The sequence below is a fragment of the Macaca nemestrina genome, chromosome 9, assembly GCF_043159975.1.
Source record: "Macaca nemestrina isolate mMacNem1 chromosome 9, mMacNem.hap1, whole genome shotgun sequence".
Classification (NCBI taxonomy): domain Eukaryota; kingdom Metazoa; phylum Chordata; class Mammalia; order Primates; family Cercopithecidae; genus Macaca; species Macaca nemestrina.
Genome location: NC_092133.1, coordinates 19902156 through 19922639, shown reverse-complemented (window position 1 = coordinate 19922639; position 20484 = coordinate 19902156). Strand labels below are relative to the sequence as shown.

Here is a 20484-nt window from a genome sequence, read left to right as displayed (position 1 = left end):
AGAGGTCTTTCTGTTATTGATTTATAATTTGATTTCCTGGTGCTCTGAAAACATGATTTATATGATTTGAGTGCTTTTTAATTTATTGAGACTTGTTTTATGGTCCAGAATATAATTTATATTAACAAATGTTGCATGTGCCCTTGAGAAGAATGTATAATCTGTTGTCATTGAGTGGAGTGTTCTATAAATATCAATCAGGTAAAGTTGGTTGGTAGCGTTGTTCAAGCCTACTGTATTCTTGCTGATTTTCTACAAAACAGAAGAGAAGGGAATATTTCTCAACTCATTCTATGAGGCCAGCATCACTCTTCTTGATTGAAATCTCTTAGTAAGCTTATTATTTAAAACATTAAAAATGCATCCAAAATTTAAAATATCTATTTTAGAACTATTTGTTCTATCAATTCTTGAGAGAGGGATATTGAAATTTCTGACTATAATTGTGGATGTGTCCTTTTATTCATGCAGTTCTATCGGTTTTTGCTTCATGTATTTTAAAGCTCTGTTATAGGGGCATATATGTTTAAATTTTTATGTCCTCTTAGGATTAATTCATCCCTTTATTATTATGAAATGATATTCTTTGTCCTTGGTAATATTATTTTCTTTAAAATCTACGTTGATGTTAATACAGGCACTCCAGCTTTCTTTGACTAGCGTTGGCATAGCATATCTTTTTTTCCAGTTATTTCCTTGTAACCTACTTGTATTTTCATCTTTAAAGTGTGTTTCTTACAGGCACCATAGAGTTGAGTCTTGCTTTTTTATCCAATCTGGTCATCTCTGTTTTTTAATTGAGGTGTTTAGACCATTTACATTTAACATGATTATTGATATAGTCCAGTGTAAGTGTATCATATTATTATTTATTTTCTATTTGTCCTATTGGTTATTTATTCTCCCTTTCCCCTTTTCTGCCTTCTTTTGGAATAATCAAATTTTTTATGAATCCATTTTATCTCCTTTGTTGGCTTATTAGTCATTACTTTCTGTTTTGTTATTTTACTGATTGCTTGAGGGTTTATACACATCACAGTCTAACTTCAAGTGATAGTATACCAATTCACATATAATAAAAGAACTTTACAAAAATGTATTTCCATTTTTCCCTATTAGCCTTTATGCTACTGTTGGAATGCATTTTACTTGTACATATGCTATAATCTGCACAATACATTGTCATTATTTTTATTTAAACAGTCAGTTGATGTTTCAATGTTTTCAATAACAAGAAAATAATTTCATACATTTACCTCAGTAGTTACCATTTCAGTGCTCTTTATTGCTTTGTTTAAATTCAGATTTTTATGTTATCATTCCCCTTCTTCCTGAAGGACTTCCCTTGGTATTTTTATACTGCAAGCCTCCTAATGATTAATTATTTCAGCTTTTATATATCTAAAAAGTCTTTAAATTGCCTTCATTTTTAAAAGATAGTTTTGCTGAATATAGAATTTTGAAAGAGAGTATTTTTTCAGTACTTTAAATATAGTTTGTTTGTTTGTTTGTTTGTTTTGAGATGGAGTCTCACTCTATCACCCAGGCTGGAGCGCAGTGGCGCTATCTCGGCTCACTGCAACCTCTGCCTCCCAGGTTCAAGCCATTCTCCTGCCTCAGCCTCCCAGGTAGCTGGGACTACAGGCTTGCACCACTACGCCCGGCTAATTTTTGTATTTTTGTAGAGACATGGTTTTGCCATGTTGGCCAGGCTGGTCTCAAACTCCTGATCTCAGGAAATCCACTGCCTCAGCCTCCCTAAGTACTGGGGTTACAGTCGTGAGCTGCCACACACAACCCTTAAATATATTGTTTTACTTCTTCTTGTTTGCATTTTTTTTTTGGATGAGAAATCAGTATCTCTATTTCTTGTCTTTGTTCTGTATATAATAGGTCTTTTCTTCCTCTGGCTGCTTTTAAGATTTTTTTTCTTTATTGCTGGTTTTGAACAATTCAGTTATGACATGCCTTGACGTACTTTTCTTTGTGTATCTTGTGCTGAGCTTCATTGAACTGCTTGGATCTCTGGGATTATAGTTTTAGGTTTATAAAATTGTTAGCATTATTGCTTCAGATATTTTTTATTTCTTCCTCTGTCACTTCAGGGACGCCTATTACTTGTATACTAGGCTACTTGAAATTGTCCACAGTGTACTGGTGCTCTTTTCGAGTTTTTACATTATGTTCTAACTCTTTGCTTATGTTGTTAGTTGCAATTGCCATGCCTTTAAGTGCACTAATCTTTTCTTGTACAATATTTAATCTGCTCTTACTCCCATCCAGTGTTGTTGCTGTTTTTTTGAGACATTGTAGCTTTCATCTTTAAAATTTCACTTTCGGTCTTCTTTATATCTTTTATATCTCTCCCTAACTTCTTGAAAACACTGATAATAACAGCCTTAATTACTTTCTCTGCCAATTCTAACATCTGTGTCAGTTCTAGGCCTGTTTTTATTGATTGACTTTTCCCTCATTATTGATCATGCTTTCCTTCCTCTTTGTATGCCTGGTAAACTTTGATTGACTGCCAAACATGGCAAATTTTACCTTGTTGGGTCCTGAATATCTTTGTATTCCTATGAATCTTGAGCTTTGTTCTGGGATGCAGTTAAATTTTTTGGAAACCACTTTCTTCTAAGTCTTTTATGATTTGTTAGGTGGGTTTGGAGCAGTGCTCAGTGTAGAGCTAGTAATTAGTATACAGCTAATTATTCCTCACACTGAGGCAAGACATTCCTGAGTACTCTGTCCAATGCCCTGTAAATTATAAGTTTTTCCAGTCTGGCTGGAGGTAACAGGCACTTTTTCTGAGCCTCTGATTTTTTTAATGGTTCTTTCTCTGGCCTCAGGTAGTTTCAGCACCCACATGTGTTAATCAACACTCTTGAATACTTAGGGAGACAGTATATATTGCCCTTTGGCTTAGCAGACAAAAGCAAAACAACTCACTATTGAAAATGGGGTGGCAGAAGTGATTAAAGAAGTTTCTACAATGTTCACTGCTTCTCTGTGAGTGATGAAATTATAGGCAGTTTTAATATTTTCTATATTTTCTAAAATGTCCACAATAAATATGTATTACATTCACTATTTAGAAAAACACAATTAATGTTGTTAAACACGATGTTGTTATTTTTGTTTTTTTTGTTTTGGGTTTGTTTTTGTTTTAGCTTGGATTTGCTTTCACATCCAGGCTATAGGTTTAGTTCATCCTCAGTTTTGGAAAGGGCAGTCTTTACTAAAAAATTAGAGCTTCTTTATTAAGTGAAAACAGACTCAAGATTTGGTAATACAGCTGCTGGGGCTATGAGGATAGCATCCAGTAATTCTGGGGAGGTGGCTGTGTTTACCTTCCCTCCTTTCCCAACTTCTGCAGAGCTCTACCTGTCCCCCTTCCCCAAATAGTTTTTGCCACATCATTTTTAACAGCAGGTGCTTTTGATTTTGTTTGCTAAGCCAAAGGGCAATGCAAAATTATCATGCTTCTGCAATGGAACTAAGAGCCAAATCTTCGCTCACACGTAGAGAGCCAACGATGTACTCTAGAAACAGAAAGCCAGACAGGTGTGAGCTGAATTAACATGCTTTCAAATGTTGTTTGAATGAAGGTCTTGGCTGTGGAGGAATAAGAATCACACGTTTGGTCCTTTGTTTTCTTGGGTTATTATAGGTGTTCTTTTCCGTAACTACTGAATAATCTGAAGGTCTTTCCAGAGATAAATAGTGTTTTCCAATTGAGGCAGTTCTTTTCAGAAATGTATGAGGAACAAACTGAGTTCTGTTCACTTTCATTAGGCAAACAATTTACATTTTCTTATGAAAATGAAGTCTGCAAACAAGATTACTTTATTAAATCACCACCTTCTCAGCTGTTCTTCTCTGTGGTAAGTATTTGCTATGATTTAACAAGCCTCCCACCAGCCTCATGAGCATTTTTAAAAATCCTTTCTTTTCCGCTGAGATTTAACTAAGACATAAAATCTTTCTATTTTTCAGACCTCTTGGAAAAAGCGGTTTTTCATCCTGTCAAGGACTGGGGAAAAGAGCTTTAGTCTTTCTTATTACAAAGACCATCATCACCGAGGGTCCATTGAAATTGATCAGTGTGTATCCAAGCAAGAAAACTTTTATAACAACAAATACTATAAAGTCAAACAGTAACAAGTTGCATGCAAATTGAAATTTACATAATTGACCAAAGGAACCAAAGGCTTCAAGCTTATTATAATATTTGTGACTGAATAGGAGCTAAAATAGTGAGCACTTTAAGTAAAAGATAGTTGAATATTTGTTTCATATTGTATGTCATACTTGGTAAGTCTTTAATTAACAGGCATTCCGTTAGGGAGTTTGATTCACGTAATTTGTGGATGAGAGGGAGCGGATGAAATTTTCATTTTATAAAGTTAAGATAGAGTTTTTAAAAATATTTAGATCAGCTTTTTTTGGTCTTCTCTTTAATAAATTGTGCACCCAAAAATTAAAAAAGATAATTTGTGGAATCAAGAATCCAATTAAAATAGAAATTTTTGAATCTTAGGCTAAACCAAATAATTTCAATTATTAATTAACCAGATCAAAAATCCAAACTTATCTTCTAAAATTATTGGACAATCTTCAAAACATGGATCCAGCACATCTAAAGTTTTATTCCATTTGAATCCCAATATAAAATATTAGTCAGTTTTCTATTTCTGTATTTACCTTGGTTTAATACTTTGTGTCAATATCTAACAGAAATTCCAGTGTAGAAGTTGGCATAAGTAACCAGGAAAAGATGCAATCTGTGCAGAAGATGTTTAAATGCCACCCTGATGAGGTCATGTCCATCAGAACCACTAACAGGGAATACTTCCTCATTGGCCATGACAGGTGAGAGAAGTAAGATAACACATAATGTCTACTGCATGCAAAACAAAAACAAACCAAAAAACAAAACATTTTATACCAATAAACAGTTTCTGAACCCATGCTACAACCTCAGATGCCATCTTGGCAATCTTTGCTATTTGTTAAAGTATCTTGAAAAGTTACTGAGCTAGTTTCCTAGGGCTGCTGTAACAAAGTACCTCATCCTGGGTAACTTTGAACAACAGAAATGTATTGTCTCGCTGTTCCAGGGGCTAGGAGTCTGAAATCAAGGTATTGGTAGAGCCATGCTCTCTCTGACGACTCCAGGGAAGGATCTATTCCAGGGGCCTCTCCTAACTCTTGGTAGTTCCCTTGGCTTGTGGCAACATAACTCCAGTCTTCACATGGTGTTCTCCCTGTGTGCATAGCTCTGTGTCCAAATTTCCCCTTTTTATAAGACCATCAGTAATATTGGATTAGGAACCCACTCTATTCCAGTATGACCTCATCTTGACCAATTACATCTGCAACAACCCTCTTTCCAAATAAGGTCACATTCTGAGGTATTGGGATATAGAACTGAAACACACAAATTGGGTGGGGAGCGTGCATTTCAACCAATAACAGTCACCATCACCCCAGAAGCATTCCATGTAAAAGAACCCAATACAAAAACATCCACCAAGCTACATATATTAGGGAGGAACTAGGCTTGCCCCCAAAGGAGTCTGAAGTTTTTAAGAGGGGCTTCTGCTTCTAGCTAAGGTGCCTAGTGGACTCTTCATGGATGATTATCTGCCTGAGGGAGAGGCAAAGCTGGTGTGGGGGAGACTGTGCAGAGGAGGTGGACAGTGCCAAAGCCAACATATGAAAAACCCTGATCTGTTTCAGATTGACCAAAGCTTTCTTCTAAGTTGTCCTGTGAGTCCATAGAAAAGATGTGATTATACAAATTCATTCAAGCACATTCTTCATCAACATGTGCACTTTCTAAGGGAAGGCCCACCTGCATAGTTACACAAAAATGGCACTGACAGGTTAGGGGGCTGGCTTGAGAACATAAAGGAAATCAGTGTCAAAGCCGAAAGCCCCAAACCCTGTGATTACTACTATTATTTTCTACTTTTCTTCCCTTTCTCTGAGCTTTCTTTGCAGAGGTGGCTGAGCATTAATTCTAGTGTGCAAATGTGGAGGTGGCGAGGGCATTTAAACTACCTAGGAAAAATTCTTACTTCGCTGGTACCTGCTCTCACCGCCATTCTAACCTTCATAAAAGAATCCTTCTCTGGTTCAAAAGAAGTACAAGCACTTTTGTTGCCACATGCCAGCTAAAAGTTTATTCCTATCAACAGGGAGAAGATTAAAGACTGGGTCTCCTTCATGTCATCATTTCTCCAGGTTATAAAAGCAACACATCAGAACACAGAGGTGACTCCATATCACTAACAAAATAACAGGGCACCTGAATACATCCCTCTTTCAATAGAAAACAATGGTAGCTTTCCTTTGCCTCCTTAGCAACTGGCGTTAATACAAGGAATAAATAAGTGAGAAAATGTACATCCTTATTACTTTTTATGATTAACAATAGAAAAAAATTCTTCTGTGTTTTGTGAGAGAGCTAAAATACAGACACTTCAGACTTTTATTATTGTGGTAGAGGGAGGAAAAGTTAACTGTGGCATTTTTTAAGTAGTAGCTAGAACATAGTATTTTCCATCGTTGTTATTCAAGGTGCATGACAAGCTCCCTTTTGAATGATTAAGTCTAGGGCAGGTTCTATAAAAATGTTCTTCATGTATCTTGCATTTTTAATATAACGTATCTTTCATGTACGTGCTTAGTAGTTTTACATTTTAAATTTATTTCAAAAGGGCCTCTGCTAATGTTCCCAAGTCCTTTCTCAGGGCAGACTTTTATAGATGGAACTTTGGCCCCTAGGTATGTTTTTTGACATGTTTTCTAGGTTGTTCCATGCTTACAGCAAAAGCCAAAGAGAAGGAGAAATCAAGGCATGTCTTCAAGTAGACTGAAATGATTAGAGCAAAGGGAACTAGGGCAGAGGACGTCAGAAAGAGACACAGTTGAGAAGACAGGTGGAGGGAAACGCTGGCCATCTCTGAGGGTCATGCTAAATGTCCTCAAGGGTTTAGAAACAGGAGAGAGACAAGTTCGGCTCTTTTCTTGGTGAGATAATGCTGGCAGGCCAGTGGCATGAATGTTAGATCACTGTGGGGAAAGACGGGAGGCAAGGAGCACAGTAGAGAGGCTGCTGTTTCATTCCAGATGGAGATCAACGGTGCCCTGACTGATTCCTTTTTTGTGAGCAGGAGGAACTCTCATTGGGTAATAAAAGAACCCTCTTCTACCCCAGCCCTCTCCTTGGCCCTCCCAGCACATCGGAGGCTGTTGGTTCCAGCTCACCAAGAAATGGTCTCCAGGACACGGTAATGGGGCTCACTTCTTTCTCAGGACAGCACACCTGGGAGTCAGCTAATGCTTAAAAATCTTACCAATTAGCAATTGAATTTAACCACGCCCACCTTCCTCAAAGCCCGATGCACTATAAGAATGATTCTTAGCCCTGATGTTTATCCCATACCACAGATGAGCCTCACTCAGGGCTTGCCCTGAATACGTCTCAGTGTATTCATTGATTTTGGATGCTCTTGATATGCTTTGGGTATGCTAGTGTAAGACCCTTTGCTAAACCAAAACCTGGCCGGCGACTTCTTCCTTTCTTTCACACAGAGGGCACAGATCCCTCTGCCAAAAGATTTCCCAGACACCACCTGTTTTCTGCCCATTCTGTCTGTATTCCTCAGGCAAAGGCCAAGTTTCTTGTTAATTTCCTCCCTTTACCTTGATCAATCTTGCTTCTCATTCATTATAGCTGTCTATCACTTCATCCTCATTTCTAATGAAATCCATTTGAAGACATAAAATATAATGTAATCTGCCTCTTCAAAGCGACTTGTAATTGGACCTTCAGCTTTCTTGGATTTGCAATGTTCCCAACTTGGGATATTAGTCATAAACATGCTGAGTGGTTTTGTCCTCTGGCACAGATACTATTTTGTCTCTTAAAGACTTATCCATTGACTTTGCCCTGTCCATGTATACCAAGTACATCTAATGAGCCCTAGCCCCTTATTTTATCTAGTTGGTAGCTCTCCAACTATTTTGAAAGCTTTTTGTAGCATATCAAATTCACCATGCCAAACACTTCACCTCAGTTCTTCATTTAGTGAGTAGAAACGGTGGTATGCAGCAGTTAAGAAGCTTCACCCTTTTCTGTAAGCACCTCTTGCTTTTCACTCATGATATCTCCTTTCCCCTAGAGATAACATTATTTGTCATCTTGCCTTTTCACACTATAGATCCAGTGATTTTTAAACCAGCTCGAGTTAATAGTACTATTTGCCTTGCTGGGTGATGGTGGTGGTGGTGGTTAAATTAAGTGGATTTCCTTTACCCCCAACTCAGCATAATCTGGCCCCATGAGCTTGGAGCCTAAAACATGGACAGAACTTAAACATACGTATATTTAAAAACTTGACCTTTTGGCCGGGCGCAGTGGCTCAAGCCTGTAATCCCAGCACTTTGGGAGGCCGAGACGGGCGGATCACGAGGTCAGGAGATCGAGACCATCCTGGCGAACACAGTGAAACCCCGTCTCTACTAAAAAAATACAAAAAACTAGCCGGGCGAGGTGGCGGGCGCCTGTAGTCCCAGCTACAGGCTGAGGAGGCTGAGGCAGGAGAATGGCGTAAACGCGGGAGGCGGAGCTTGCAGTGAGCTGAGATCCGGCCACAGCACTCCAGCCTGGGCGACAGAGGGAGACTCCATCTCAACAACAACAACAAAAAAAAAAAAAAAAAAAAAAAAACTTGACTTTTTTCCTAGAGAACATTCAGGGTCTTTTCCAAACCCCCTGCTCTGAGGCATTGTTCTTGGAATTTTTCTGCCACGCGAAGAAGCTACTTTAGTAGAATATTGTGTATCTATGGGGAAGGGGAGGCAATAGTGGTTGAATCTAGATGGAAACCTATAATTCATACTATCACATGATCAACACAACCAAATTCCGTTGCCATGGAAACAATAGAAGTATGTGAACAGAACACAAAAGAAAAATATGGAGCAGGAACAGCAAAGGTGCAGCGCCTTGATTCTGGGTTAATTACATTCTCAGATGGTATTGGATGATAACAGGAAAAAGATGAGGGTGGCAACTCCAGAGCTTAGTGACTTAGAATACCACCCACAGGGCCGGTCATGGTGGCTCACGCCTGTAATCTCAGCACTTTGGGAGGCCGAGACAGGTGGATCACAAGGTCAGGAGTTTGACACCAGCCTGGCCAATATGGTGAAACCCTATCTCTACTAAAAAATATACAAAAATTAGCCATGCATGGTGGTGCGTGCCTGTATTCCCAGCTACTCAGGTGGCTGAGGCAGGAGAATCACTTGAACCAGGAGGTGGAGGTTGCAGTGAGCCGAGATTGCGCCACTGCATTCCAGCCTGGGTGACAGAGTAAGACTCTGTCTCAAAAAAAAAAAAAAAAAAAAAAGAATACCACCCACAGGAGAAAACCACTTGTTCTGAGTGACTGTTCCAAATGGTAGAGAAAAAAAAGCCTGAGTGCTATGCTTATGTTTTTTCATCCTCAGTGGTGACCCAGACTCAAGAGGCAAGTTGAAGTTGTGTGAGCTTCCAGATGTAACCTTGGAAGACCCTCTGGTCTTTTTTAACCCAACTAATTTATTATGGGTTTTCCAGAATGCATGTGATTTAATTCTATCTCTTGCAAAGAAAAAGCAAAGCATTTTTATCTCTTTTCTTCAGCATTTAATGGAAAAAAGTTCTCCAGGATTTAGGCAAGCTCATCTACAAGATTTATCAGAAACCACTCAAGATGTGAAGGAAGAGAATTATTATCTTACTCCTCGAAGTGTTCTTTTAGAGGTAATCCTTTCTTGTCCATTCATCATTTGTTTCTTTCACAAATATTTACTGAAACCCTGCCATGCACTTTTCGTGCAATACTAGGCTAGGGTCAGTGGGAACACAGAGGTAAATCAAATACAGATGACGTGCTCATGGCGCTGACACTTGGCTAGGAGCCAGCTGTAATACAAGACAGAAGGGTTCTGTGCTGAAGAGAGATGCTTATAAAATTCTAGGGGTGCATGAGCAATGGGAGGAGGAGATGACTTTCAAACAAAAAATCAGGAAGATTTCAGGGATGAGATGACATTTGACCATACATGATGAGTAAAATTTGGATGTGGGGGATTGCCTTGAGGAGTCTTTCTGCATTCTTAGCAGAAAGAATAATGTGAGTCAAGGTGCTTGGGTGATCAGTTGTGTGCTGTGTATCGATCAGTCTATTGATCAGTTGGAGGCCCTTACTGAATGCCTTCTGAGCAGTAGTCACTGTACTGTACTGGGCACGGTGGCTAAAGTAATGAGCCTGACATCACCCTGCTGAGTGCATAGTCTTGTCAGTTACCACAGGATCATGCTGCACAAAAGACGTGGTCAGTATGCTCCGGAAGCAATAGAAAAAGAGCATATTTTCTGTCTCTACTAGAGTCAAGGAAGGCTTCCGGGATGAAGTGCCATTTGATACATGCATGGGGAATAGTTCAGTGAGGCTGCATCCTAGAGTGTGTGAAAGGCATAGTGGGAGATAAACAGAAGAAAAGAGCCAGCCCATGAAGGGTTTTGAATGCCAAGTTGACTTCATTCTGTAGACAGCATAGGGGAAGCGATGGCTTCTGAGTTGGGAAGTATCAAAACCTGAGTTATCCTCCATTAGTATTAACCCAGCAGCTGTATCCGCTGTGGACTATAGAGAGAAGAGAATGGAAGTGAGAGATAGGAAGACAGAATGGAGGGTGGCAATGCTGCATCATTTCCCAAACTGAGGGTTTTCCGTAAGAGGGTGACATATGTTTATTTAAAAGAAACATTCTGGGGTCAAATAAATTCTGGAAACACCCAGTTAAAATAAGTTAAACAAACTTCTTAGCAGAATTCTCAGAGCATTTAGTATACAGTGGTGCACTGTAAATAGTCAAGTCAAATACAACACATGGTGTTTCCCAAGCTCCTTTGAGCACATAGTTCTTCTTTCACCAAAAGATTTTCATGTTTGTGTTTCCTGGGATGCAGTCTTTTATGATAGTCCAGCCAACCAATCAGACGTGTACTGAGCATCAGTTAGAGGCCTGGCCTTTGCTAGGTACTTTATGATAGGCAAAGTCTAGTAAAGCAGACAAAACTAAGCTAAAAAGACAAAAAAATAAATAAATAAGTACAAAACTATGCAATGGAAATTGAGAGAAAGGAGAGCTCTGCAGTAACTGAGGTGATCAGAGGGGGCTGTGGGACTTCAGGCAGGCCTGAACATGATTTCAGTAGGCAGGAAGGAAAGATGGCACGCTAGGTGAAGAAGACTGCATGAATATGGCGACAGAAGAGCACCATTTGCAGGGGGCCAATGGGAAGACTGGCTTGACTGGAAGGAAGGTTTCCATCATGGGTTAATGGTGAACTTAGGTAGGCCTTAGGGTTTCTGAGCAATCATCGCCACAAGTGACTCTCCTTGTTCTAAGGGGGCTATTGAGAGCTTCCTAAGGGCAGTGTTTTCCTAGACCATTGTAGCATCCCTGAAGCCACTTGGCCTGCCTGTGAGCACAGTAGCCTGAGACCAGCTACACATTGTGTCAAAGTCTTTGACCCAGCCAAGTGCCATGATTCTATAGTAGAACTGATTGGGGAAACGCTTTCGTGTCATTAAGTGCCTAATGGTGAAACAGAAAGATAAATAGCAATTTAGTTTCAATAGAAATAACACTTGTGTCAGCCACATGAGGGATCCAGGAGAAGAAAATTGACTTTGAGTCCTCCAGAAGCTTTGCTGGTTCAGTCTCACGGAGGTAAGGTCAGTTGATATTTCCCAAATGAGAACCACGTTCATCCACTGGAAACTGTACCTCTATGTCAGAGCCCAGAGCTGTTAACACTAGAAATAAGAAGGTACCTGACTTATCGGTAAACTGGGATTCTTACATCTATTCCTTTTATCTACAGTTGGATAATGTCATTGCTTCCAGTGATTCTGGTGAATCCATTGAAACTGATGGTCCAGACCAGGTCTCTGGAAGAATCGAGTGTCATTATGAGCCAATGGAATCCTAGTAAGTCAAAGTGCCATTCAAAAATTTGATTTTTGCTCATCTGCTGTTATGGAACAATGACTGTCAGTTCATTTCAATAGTTGATAAACTGATGCCAAACATTACCACAGACCAGGTTCCACATATTATTCCATCATCTCAACACACAAAAATGAGGGAGTCACGTCTCCAACCACAGAAAACCACCGATGACATCCTCAGGACCTTTTCCGTCTCCTGAGGAAGTTATCTTCTACTTTGCATTTATGTCTCTCACACTCTCGCTTCTGTCCTCCAAACACTGTAAAGGGTAATTTTGATTCCATATCCATTTTTAGAAGGAAAGTTTGTTGGATTTGATTCTATCTGTGGCTGTGATTCTGATAGTTGGACATACTTCAAGACCTTGCTAGTCTTCACATGGCTGTTAGCTACTGAAATCTGACACACACAGGGGAACACTGTAAAAACACATGCTAAAATAGGGCTTGTTTTAACTTCTTATACTCTAGTTTTTTCAAAGAGACATCCCATGAGTCTGTGGATAGCAGCAAAGAGGAACCCCAGACCCTTCCAGAGACCCAGGATGGGGGCCTCCACCTGCAAGAACAAGGCTCAGGAATTGATTGGTGTCTTTCCCCTGCCGATGTGGAAGCACAGACCACAAATGACCAAAAGGGGTCGGCCTCACTAACTGTTGTGCAATTGTCTATATTAATCAAGTAAAGCTCTAATTTCTAAAACTTTATGGGCCCTAAGAGCAAGGCAGGCTCCCTCCCACTGTTTTGTTTGTTTGTTTGTTTGTTTTTTAACTTAGAATTAAATTTTAAAGCCATTCCTAAAAATCTCCAAGTCAGCCAAAAACTTGACCATCTTCTCCCTGTCATTGACGTTGTGGCCAAGGAGAGGGGATGATAGAGCTGAAGTAAAGCAGTCCCCGGGGCTGGGGGTGGCATTTTCAGCTATTTTTAAAAATCACCCCTTGGCTAGTCTTTCAGTTCCCAAGACTTGGGATCCAAACCGATCTGAATAGCATGTCAGTCAGTTTTCCCATGAGTGTAATTATGGGCATGCAAGTTGCATGGGGCTTAGTTATAGACCAGGAGGGGGTTATTTAGGCCTTAAGTGATACCAAGAGCATTTGGTACGACTGATGTAATTTTAACTCTTTTCCGTGCCTTCTTCTACGGAATCATTTCCAGCAAAGAAATATGCAGACTGGCCTGATGTGGACAGTTACATAACCAACTTAGTCCATTTTCCCTCTGTTCCCGTAGTCTACCATCCACTACCACATCCCAAGAGGATTTTTCAGTAACTTAAATTTATATTATTCTCCAAATGTTTTGGACCTTTACCTGTGCAATATCATCTCAGAAATAGAAAGTGCAGTTAAGAGCCATGGCCAGTTGTCTGATGTGACTTTTACAAATGTCTTGTTCATAGTAATATCCCTGATGAAAGCCAAGTGGAGAAACTGAACATTTTCCTTTCTCCTCCTGATGTCATCAACTATCTTGCTCTCACAGAAGCCGCAGGACGGATATGGTAGGTTGGAGATTTGACTGTTGTGGATTATAAATGGGGCTGGAAGCTTTGAAGAGAACAGTTACATCTTGAAACAGTGTATTTGGCAACACTGACTCGGGTTGGGGGGTCGGGGACCTTGGACTGTTGTCTTGCTGTTGTTACAAAAGTCTTTGAGGCCGAAATCAGGGTCTTGTTGTGCAGGAAAGTCAGCTGGGAGGTGAGAGGGGGGAATAACAGGACCCAAAAGTTCAGGAAGCAGCCATTTCTGACTCCTTGAAGGGAGGAAGAATGGGCGGGGATACAGATGACCCAAGGACATCATTTCTGATCACTGTGCAATGAGTATTTGATGAATGAGTGAAATTACTGAAGTCAACAGGAATCAGAGGCCTAAAAGAAGAAAGCATATCAGCTTCTAAGACTTCCAGACACAAGGTAAAACAAACAAACAAACAAACAAAAAAAAAACTGCTAGTCACGGACACAGACACAAAAGACTGTGTGGCAGAGAATTTTCTTAAAGCAATCACTGTCTATTTGATATGGCATTTGTAAAAAGACTTTGTAATTTATTTTGATGGAAGATTACATCTTCGTAAGAGAAGAAAACTCTTTAATGTAAACGCCACACAATAGTTGTCTTATAAGTTCTAAGAAGGGAGGAACCACACCTTCCATTTTTTTTAAATAGTCCACAATCCAAGGCTCAATACACACTTGACCAAAACTGTGGAGTCCTCCATAACTGAGCTGCTTCATTCCTTAATTCATTTATTTGTTCATTAGATATTCATTGTGTAATCATTACACCCTCACTTCCAACAAACGCTGAGCCCTCTTTCTTTGCTTGGAACCATGGGGTTTTAAAAATTAAAAAACAAAACAAACAAAAAGGTGACATCATACTTCTGGGGTCCTGTACCCTCGTAAAAAAAAAGACAGCCACACAAACAAGTAAATGTAAAATGCATTTTATTTAAAAATGTAACAAATCAGGTACTCACACAATGTAATACAAGTCCAGGGGTAGGGGAAATGAATTATAGCAGAGGAATGGGATGTACGATTTTATGGGCCTTTGTAAGAGCAGTATAATTTGAGCTGGGCTTTGGAGAAAGGGTTAGGCTCCTGTAGTAGTGACAGAGGAAACAATATTCTAAACAGATGGAGATAGTCTACTTCAGAGGTGGTGCCACGTGACCTAGAATCAGGACTCCCTGTAGACTCCACGTGTGCCCTGTCCTCCTGGCCGGCTGAGCCTCACACTGGTGTCGGATGTTGTATTCCCACTGCAGTGTGTCTCAGTGGGAAGGCCCCCCACGTCTGGGATGCATATTTTGCCACGGAGATCATCTTTTGGCGGTGAATGGCCTGAAGCCCCAGAGCCTGGACGAGTTCTCCTTGTTTCTCACCCGGTCCATCCAGAAGGAGGTGAGTTGTACTGACCAGCCCTGAACAGGGCAAATCAGTACCAGAAGGAAAAAGGTCTTAGATGGAGTCTGAGAGGTACCCTGAGTATAAATAAGGCTCCTCATTCTTCCACCACCAAGTGCAAATAACAGAATGTTCTTTTAGGACTCTTTCAGGATTCTTTCATATCAAGTAGCATTTGGAGAAGGCACTGGGCTAAGAGACACAGCACCTGGGTTCAGGACCTCAGATCAGTGTGATGTAACAAAAAGAGCTTGCATGCAATCAGACTGGTACAGGGATTCCAAACCAGGTCCTTCAACCAATTTGTGCCTCAGTTTTCTTTTCTGTAAAATTATGGCTAATGATAGTGCTGGTTGTTGGATAATTAAATGAGGTAATATGTATAATGTGCTTACAAAGGTGACTGGCACATATTAGGTAATCAATAAAGTTACTAGTTACTTTTACTTCTACTACAACTGACCATGGAATGTTACTCAAGCCCATTTTTTAAAGCCTCAGTTTCCTCATCTCAGAAATCGTCACAGCCCTAATTTCCTCATAGAGTATTGCAAGAATTAAACATAATATGTGGTGAAGGGCACAGTGGCTGACACCCGTAATCCCAGCACTTCGGAAGGCTAAGGCAGGAGGATCAATTGAGCCCAGGAGTTCAAGGTTACAGTGTGCTATGATTGCACCACTGCACTCCAGCCTGGAAGACAGAGCAAGACCCTGTCTCAAAAGAAAAACAACAACAAACCAACCCTAATATATGGGTATGTTGTTTTTTCATGGACTAGCTATTGTCCTGCATGTCACTGCAGTCTTCATGTGTTAATTCCTTCCCTGGTCTACTTTTCTTTCTAATTAGCCCTGTGACCTTAGGAAATTCACTGCCTTCTCTGGACTTCAGCTTATTCTCACTAAAGTGAGAAGTTGGTTTTCAGACTGTACGTCTTACATCCCTAGGATAGAGGTGAAAGGAAAGGAGAGGAAGGAGAGAGTATGCTGGGTCTTCAACCAGAGAAGCTCATGTTTATCTTTTATCTTTTATAAAAAAAGATTAGTCCAAAATGTTGGACTTTCCTGTTAGCTTTCCTTAAGACACAGTTCTTTGGCTTCAAATTTCTGAAAACCATTGTATTAGATGATTTCCAAATTTCTTCCAGCTCTGGGAATTTTGTGATTGTGTAGCGTATCTATATTAAGAACATGTCTTATCTCTTCTGCACTATGTAATAGTCCTGTTGGTCATACAAATTGTGCTATCCCTATTACTCATTACCCTAAATGAGTAATCCCAGGAGGATAAGTGAGTGAGTTGTCTAAGATACATAACTAGTTAGTGGCAGAGCAAGTACATATTCATTCACTTTCTATTTATTGAGCATCTACTGGGTGCTAGATACTGTGCTAAATTCAAGAGCTACAAAAATGGCCTCAGCCTGAGCTTAAGAAGCTCACAGATTAGTGGATGAAGCAGGCATGTTATGTGCTACTTGCAATACAGTGTGTGCCCTGAGATATGAACACAGGGCCACAGGATCACAGAGGTAGAATGGAGTAAATCTGTATGAAGGAAGCCAGCATGGTGTCTCAAAGAAAGTGCTGTTGGGCTTGGGTTTTGAAGACTGGATAGGAAAGTGCATGGCAGAAAAGAAGTAGATTTCAGGGCCCCAGTCCAACAATCTGGTACCTATAGCACATTTTCTCTGCCAAAGATCCACACTGGGCTGGGCAAGGTGGCTCACACCTGTAACCCCAGCACTTTGGGAGGCTGAGGTGGGCGGATCATGAGGTCAGGAATTTAAGACCAGCCTGGCCAATATAGTGAAACTCCCTGTCTGTACTAAAAATACAAAAAATCAGCCAGGCGTGGTGGTGGGTGCCTGTTATCCCAGCTACTTGGGAGGCTGAAGCAGGAGAATCGCTTGAACCCAGGAGGCAGAGGGTGCAGTGAGCCGAGACTGCACCACTGCACTCCAGCCCGGACAGTGCGAGACTGTTTCAAAAAAAGAAAAAAAAGGATCCACATACACTGGGGCCAATATAAGCTTCTGAACTCTTCTGAAAGTTACCAAACACTACTCTGACCCAAAGATCCAGGCATTAATTCAGAAGCCAGGAAAAGGGTCTTTGCCTATGAGCAGATCCAGGAACGGTACCTGGGTGTTGCTGACTACAGTTTATCCTGACTGCCTTTCCAGACTGTGTAGTCATTGCATAGGAAAGGGGCGACTGCATTTCTCTTGTGCTTGTTCTGCCTTCCCTTTCCAATTGATAACAGCTCCTACATGCTACTGAGAAATATGCAGTATCCATCTTCATGATTATCTGGAAGATCAGAAAATTCCTTTACTTTCCCACCGCCACCATTCCTGACTTCTTTCTTGGTATTGACGGGTATCCATTGCTCTTTTAACACTCAAACACATGGTCCCTGGAAGGAAAACGAATATTGGAAAAGGGAGACGTGGAAGCAAAGGAAGAACAGCCATTGGCCCTTGATGTTTTAAAGTGCTTGAATCAATCCCATTTACTCTCCTTCCTGTTATGCTACGGATGAGGGAATTGGAGGTTGGGGTGGGAATGGGGCAGGGATTGAGAGGGGAGAGAACTGAGATTTTCAAAGGAAGGGGAGAAGGTGTGTGCAGGGGAAGGACATGATAGGTTGCAGGAGAAACTGATCAAGTTTCAATTTCCTCCCAATCTTGTCTGGGTGAGTCCTGTCTGGTGGTTTCATTTTGATTCACTTGTTTCAAGAGGCCTTTTAATTATTGGTGCAATTGGACCCCTGAGAGCACCATCAATGCTACCTGGATCCTTCCTTAAAAGCTCAGCCCCATGGATACCAGAAAATAAAAATCCACCTTCCACCCAAGTAGCCAAGTAAGTCATCCCTGTCTTCTTCTGGCCCAGATATTACAGTTCGCTGCAGGACTTTCTTCAAAACCAGCTCCCAAGGGTATTAATGAGGACAGATTGGGAAGCAACAATCTGAAAGATAATCTTCAATCATTGAACTTTCTTCTTTCCTGTGTTTTAGAAGTTAAAGCTTACCATCGGCAGGATCCCAAATTCAGAGACATTTCATGCTGCGTGCTGTACGTGTCCCTCAAAACGCCAAAGTGCTGCACCTTCTCAGCTGGGTAAGCCTCGACTGGACAGGGCTCCCAAGAGGAGTCCGGCCATTAAAAAGAGCCAGCAGAAAGGAGCTGGGGAGTAACGCACCCCAGACCCATGGCGGTAGAACCAGGATGGAGCCGGGACTGTCCAGCTCTGCCACCCGCTACTGCCATGTGATAGGAGACAGTCAGCACACCCCTCTGAATTTCTGCATCTGCATCTTAACAATGGGGATGACTATTCCCTGTCTGGTTATTGCGTCAGAGATGTTAAGAGGGTCACATGACATGATTGGAGGACCTGGGGGAAATGGAAGTCCTTATTATCTCAGCTATTGTCCCAAACACCACAGACACAGATTGGGTCAGTCCCTCACGTAATACATGCCATGTTCTGTGAGGATGTGGTCCACACAATTCCTTCTTTGTTAAAGGACACACAGTTGCAAATTCTTACTTCAAGAAGGCAAGATTCGCAAGGGAGATGTGATACCCGATCAGGCTTCCCAAACACCTCCTTCCCAACACCTCCTTTCCAGACACCTCCTTCCCAGACACCTCCTTCCCAACACCTTCCCAAACACCTCCTTCCCAACACCTCCTTCCCAGACACCTCCTTTCCAACACCTCCTTCCGAACACCTGCTTCCCAAACACCTCCTTCCCAACACCTTCCCAAACACCCCCTTCCCAACACCTTCCCAAACACCTCCTTCCCAACACCTCCTTCCCAAACACCTCCTTCCCAGACACCTCCTTTCCAACACCTTCTTCCCAAACACCTCCTTCCCAACACCTTCTCAAACACCCCCTTCCCAACACCTTCCCAAACACCCCCTTCCCAACACCTTCCCAAACACCTCCTTCCCAATACTTCCTTCCCAGACACCTCCTTCCCAAACAAACACCTCCTTCCCAAACAAACACCTCCTTCCCAAACACCTCCTTCCCAAACAAACACCTCCTTCCCAAACAAACACCTCCTTCCCAAACACCTCCTTCCCAAACAAACACCTCCTTCCCAAACAAACACCTCTTTCCCAAACACTTCCTTCCCAAACACCTCCTTCCCAAACAAACACCTCCTTCCCAAACAAACACCTCCTTCCCAAACAAACACCTCCTTCCCAAACACCTCCTTCCCAAACAAACACCTCCTTCCCAAACACCTCCTTCCCAATACCTCCTTCCCAAACACCTCCTTCCCAAACAAACACCTCCTTCCCAAACACCGGCCTCTCCTCAACCCCACAAGCCAGAGTGCTGAGACAGAGTGGCCTTTTGGATTCAATAAGTATCTTGTTCTCTTAAAGACCCAGCAACTATTTTAGAAGTTGCAGCAGTTTTAGGTCATATGCAGCTAAGATCAGCTTGCTCTACAAGCAATAACATCTCTACTTAGCACTTCAAGGTTGAAAGGTCTTCACTAATGGATCCATTGACTAATTGATCCTGGAAGGTCAAAGGAATAAAATTCTTTTTTATAAATAGGAAAACAAAGGCAGAGAGCTAAAGCACTAATCAAACTGGGGACTGTTAGAACAAAAACAGGCTTCAGAGAGAGGATTTTACCATGCTGTTGTTGCACATGGTAGAAATCACGGCCCAGAGCGATGAAAGGCATACCCTCTTTGTTTCTCCAAGTTTCATAACCGTTCAGTTGCAGAACCAAGAATCTAAAACCAGCTCTGGGAAACAAATGTCCTGTTGCCAGCCTCATATTTGGACTTGGATTTGAAAATACCTTCAGCACTTAGAAGAGACATTCAAATACATTTCATTTCCTGTTATCCAGATTGTTCGGAAAGTATTAAAATTTTTTCATTTACATGCTGATATGGTTTGGATCTGTATCCCTAACAAATCCCATGTTGAGTTGTAGTCCCCAGTGTTGGAGGTGGAAGTTGGTGGGAGGCAGCTAGATCATGATATCGTGGGAGTGGATTTCTCGTGAATGATTTATCATCATCCCCTTGGTGCTATTCTCATGATAGTAAGTTCTCGTGAGATCCGGTTGTTTAAAAGTGTGCAGCACCTCCCTGCTCACTCTTTTCCTCCTGCTCCTGCCATGTAAGATGCCTGCTCCATCTGCCACAAGTGAAAGCTTCCTGAGGCCTCCCCAGAAGCAGATGCCGCCATGTTTCCTGTACAACCTGCAGAACTGTGGGCCAATTAAACCTCTTTTCTTATAAATTACCCGATCTTGGGGATTTCTTTATTTAATGTAAGAATGAACTAATATGCATGCCCTTTTGGATCTTCTGTTTCTATAAACTTATCCTACAGAAATACACATATACACAAAGATACATGTAAAAAAAATAGTTTACTACAGCATTGTTTGTAATAATAAAAATCAGGCCGGGCACAGTAGC

General features: G+C 41.2%; 1 protein-coding gene and 1 long non-coding RNA gene across 6 annotated transcripts in view; one reads left to right on the top strand and one right to left on the bottom strand.

Annotated features, from left to right (window-relative positions):
- LOC139356184 (uncharacterized) overlaps nucleotides 1-8942 on the bottom strand; it is a 35377-nt gene extending 26435 nt beyond the window's left edge. The window contains exon 1 of the long non-coding RNA XR_011607625.1: nucleotides 8747-8942. This is a non-coding gene — a long non-coding RNA (uncharacterized lncRNA). The remainder of the gene's footprint in view (nucleotides 1-8746) is intronic.
- LOC105466950 (pleckstrin homology domain containing S1) overlaps nucleotides 1-19932 on the top strand; it is a 33465-nt gene extending 13533 nt beyond the window's left edge. For 2 of the 5 annotated variants that reach the window (XM_024788246.2, XM_071069097.1), the window contains 11 exons: nucleotides 3796-3884; nucleotides 3997-4103; nucleotides 4738-4872; nucleotides 6204-6279; nucleotides 7182-7298; nucleotides 9701-9820; nucleotides 11954-12060; nucleotides 12552-12761; nucleotides 13486-13587; nucleotides 14865-15000; nucleotides 18032-18381. In XM_024788246.2, the coding sequence (XP_024644014.2) occupies nucleotides 3796-3884; nucleotides 3997-4103; nucleotides 4738-4872; nucleotides 6204-6279; nucleotides 7182-7298; nucleotides 9701-9820; nucleotides 11954-12060; nucleotides 12552-12761; nucleotides 13486-13587; nucleotides 14865-15000; nucleotides 18032-18211 (1379 nt within the window). In that variant the 3' untranslated portion in view covers nucleotides 18212-18381. Of the gene's footprint in view, nucleotides 1-3795; nucleotides 3885-3996; nucleotides 4104-4737; nucleotides 4873-6203; nucleotides 6280-7181; nucleotides 7299-9700; nucleotides 9821-11953; nucleotides 12061-12551; nucleotides 12762-13485; nucleotides 13588-14864; nucleotides 15001-18031; nucleotides 18382-19753 lie in introns of those variants that run through there. The other 3 variants (XM_071069095.1, XM_071069096.1, XM_071069094.1) reach the window with 3 other exon arrangements.
- The last annotated feature ends 552 nt before the right edge of the window (nucleotides 19933-20484 follow it).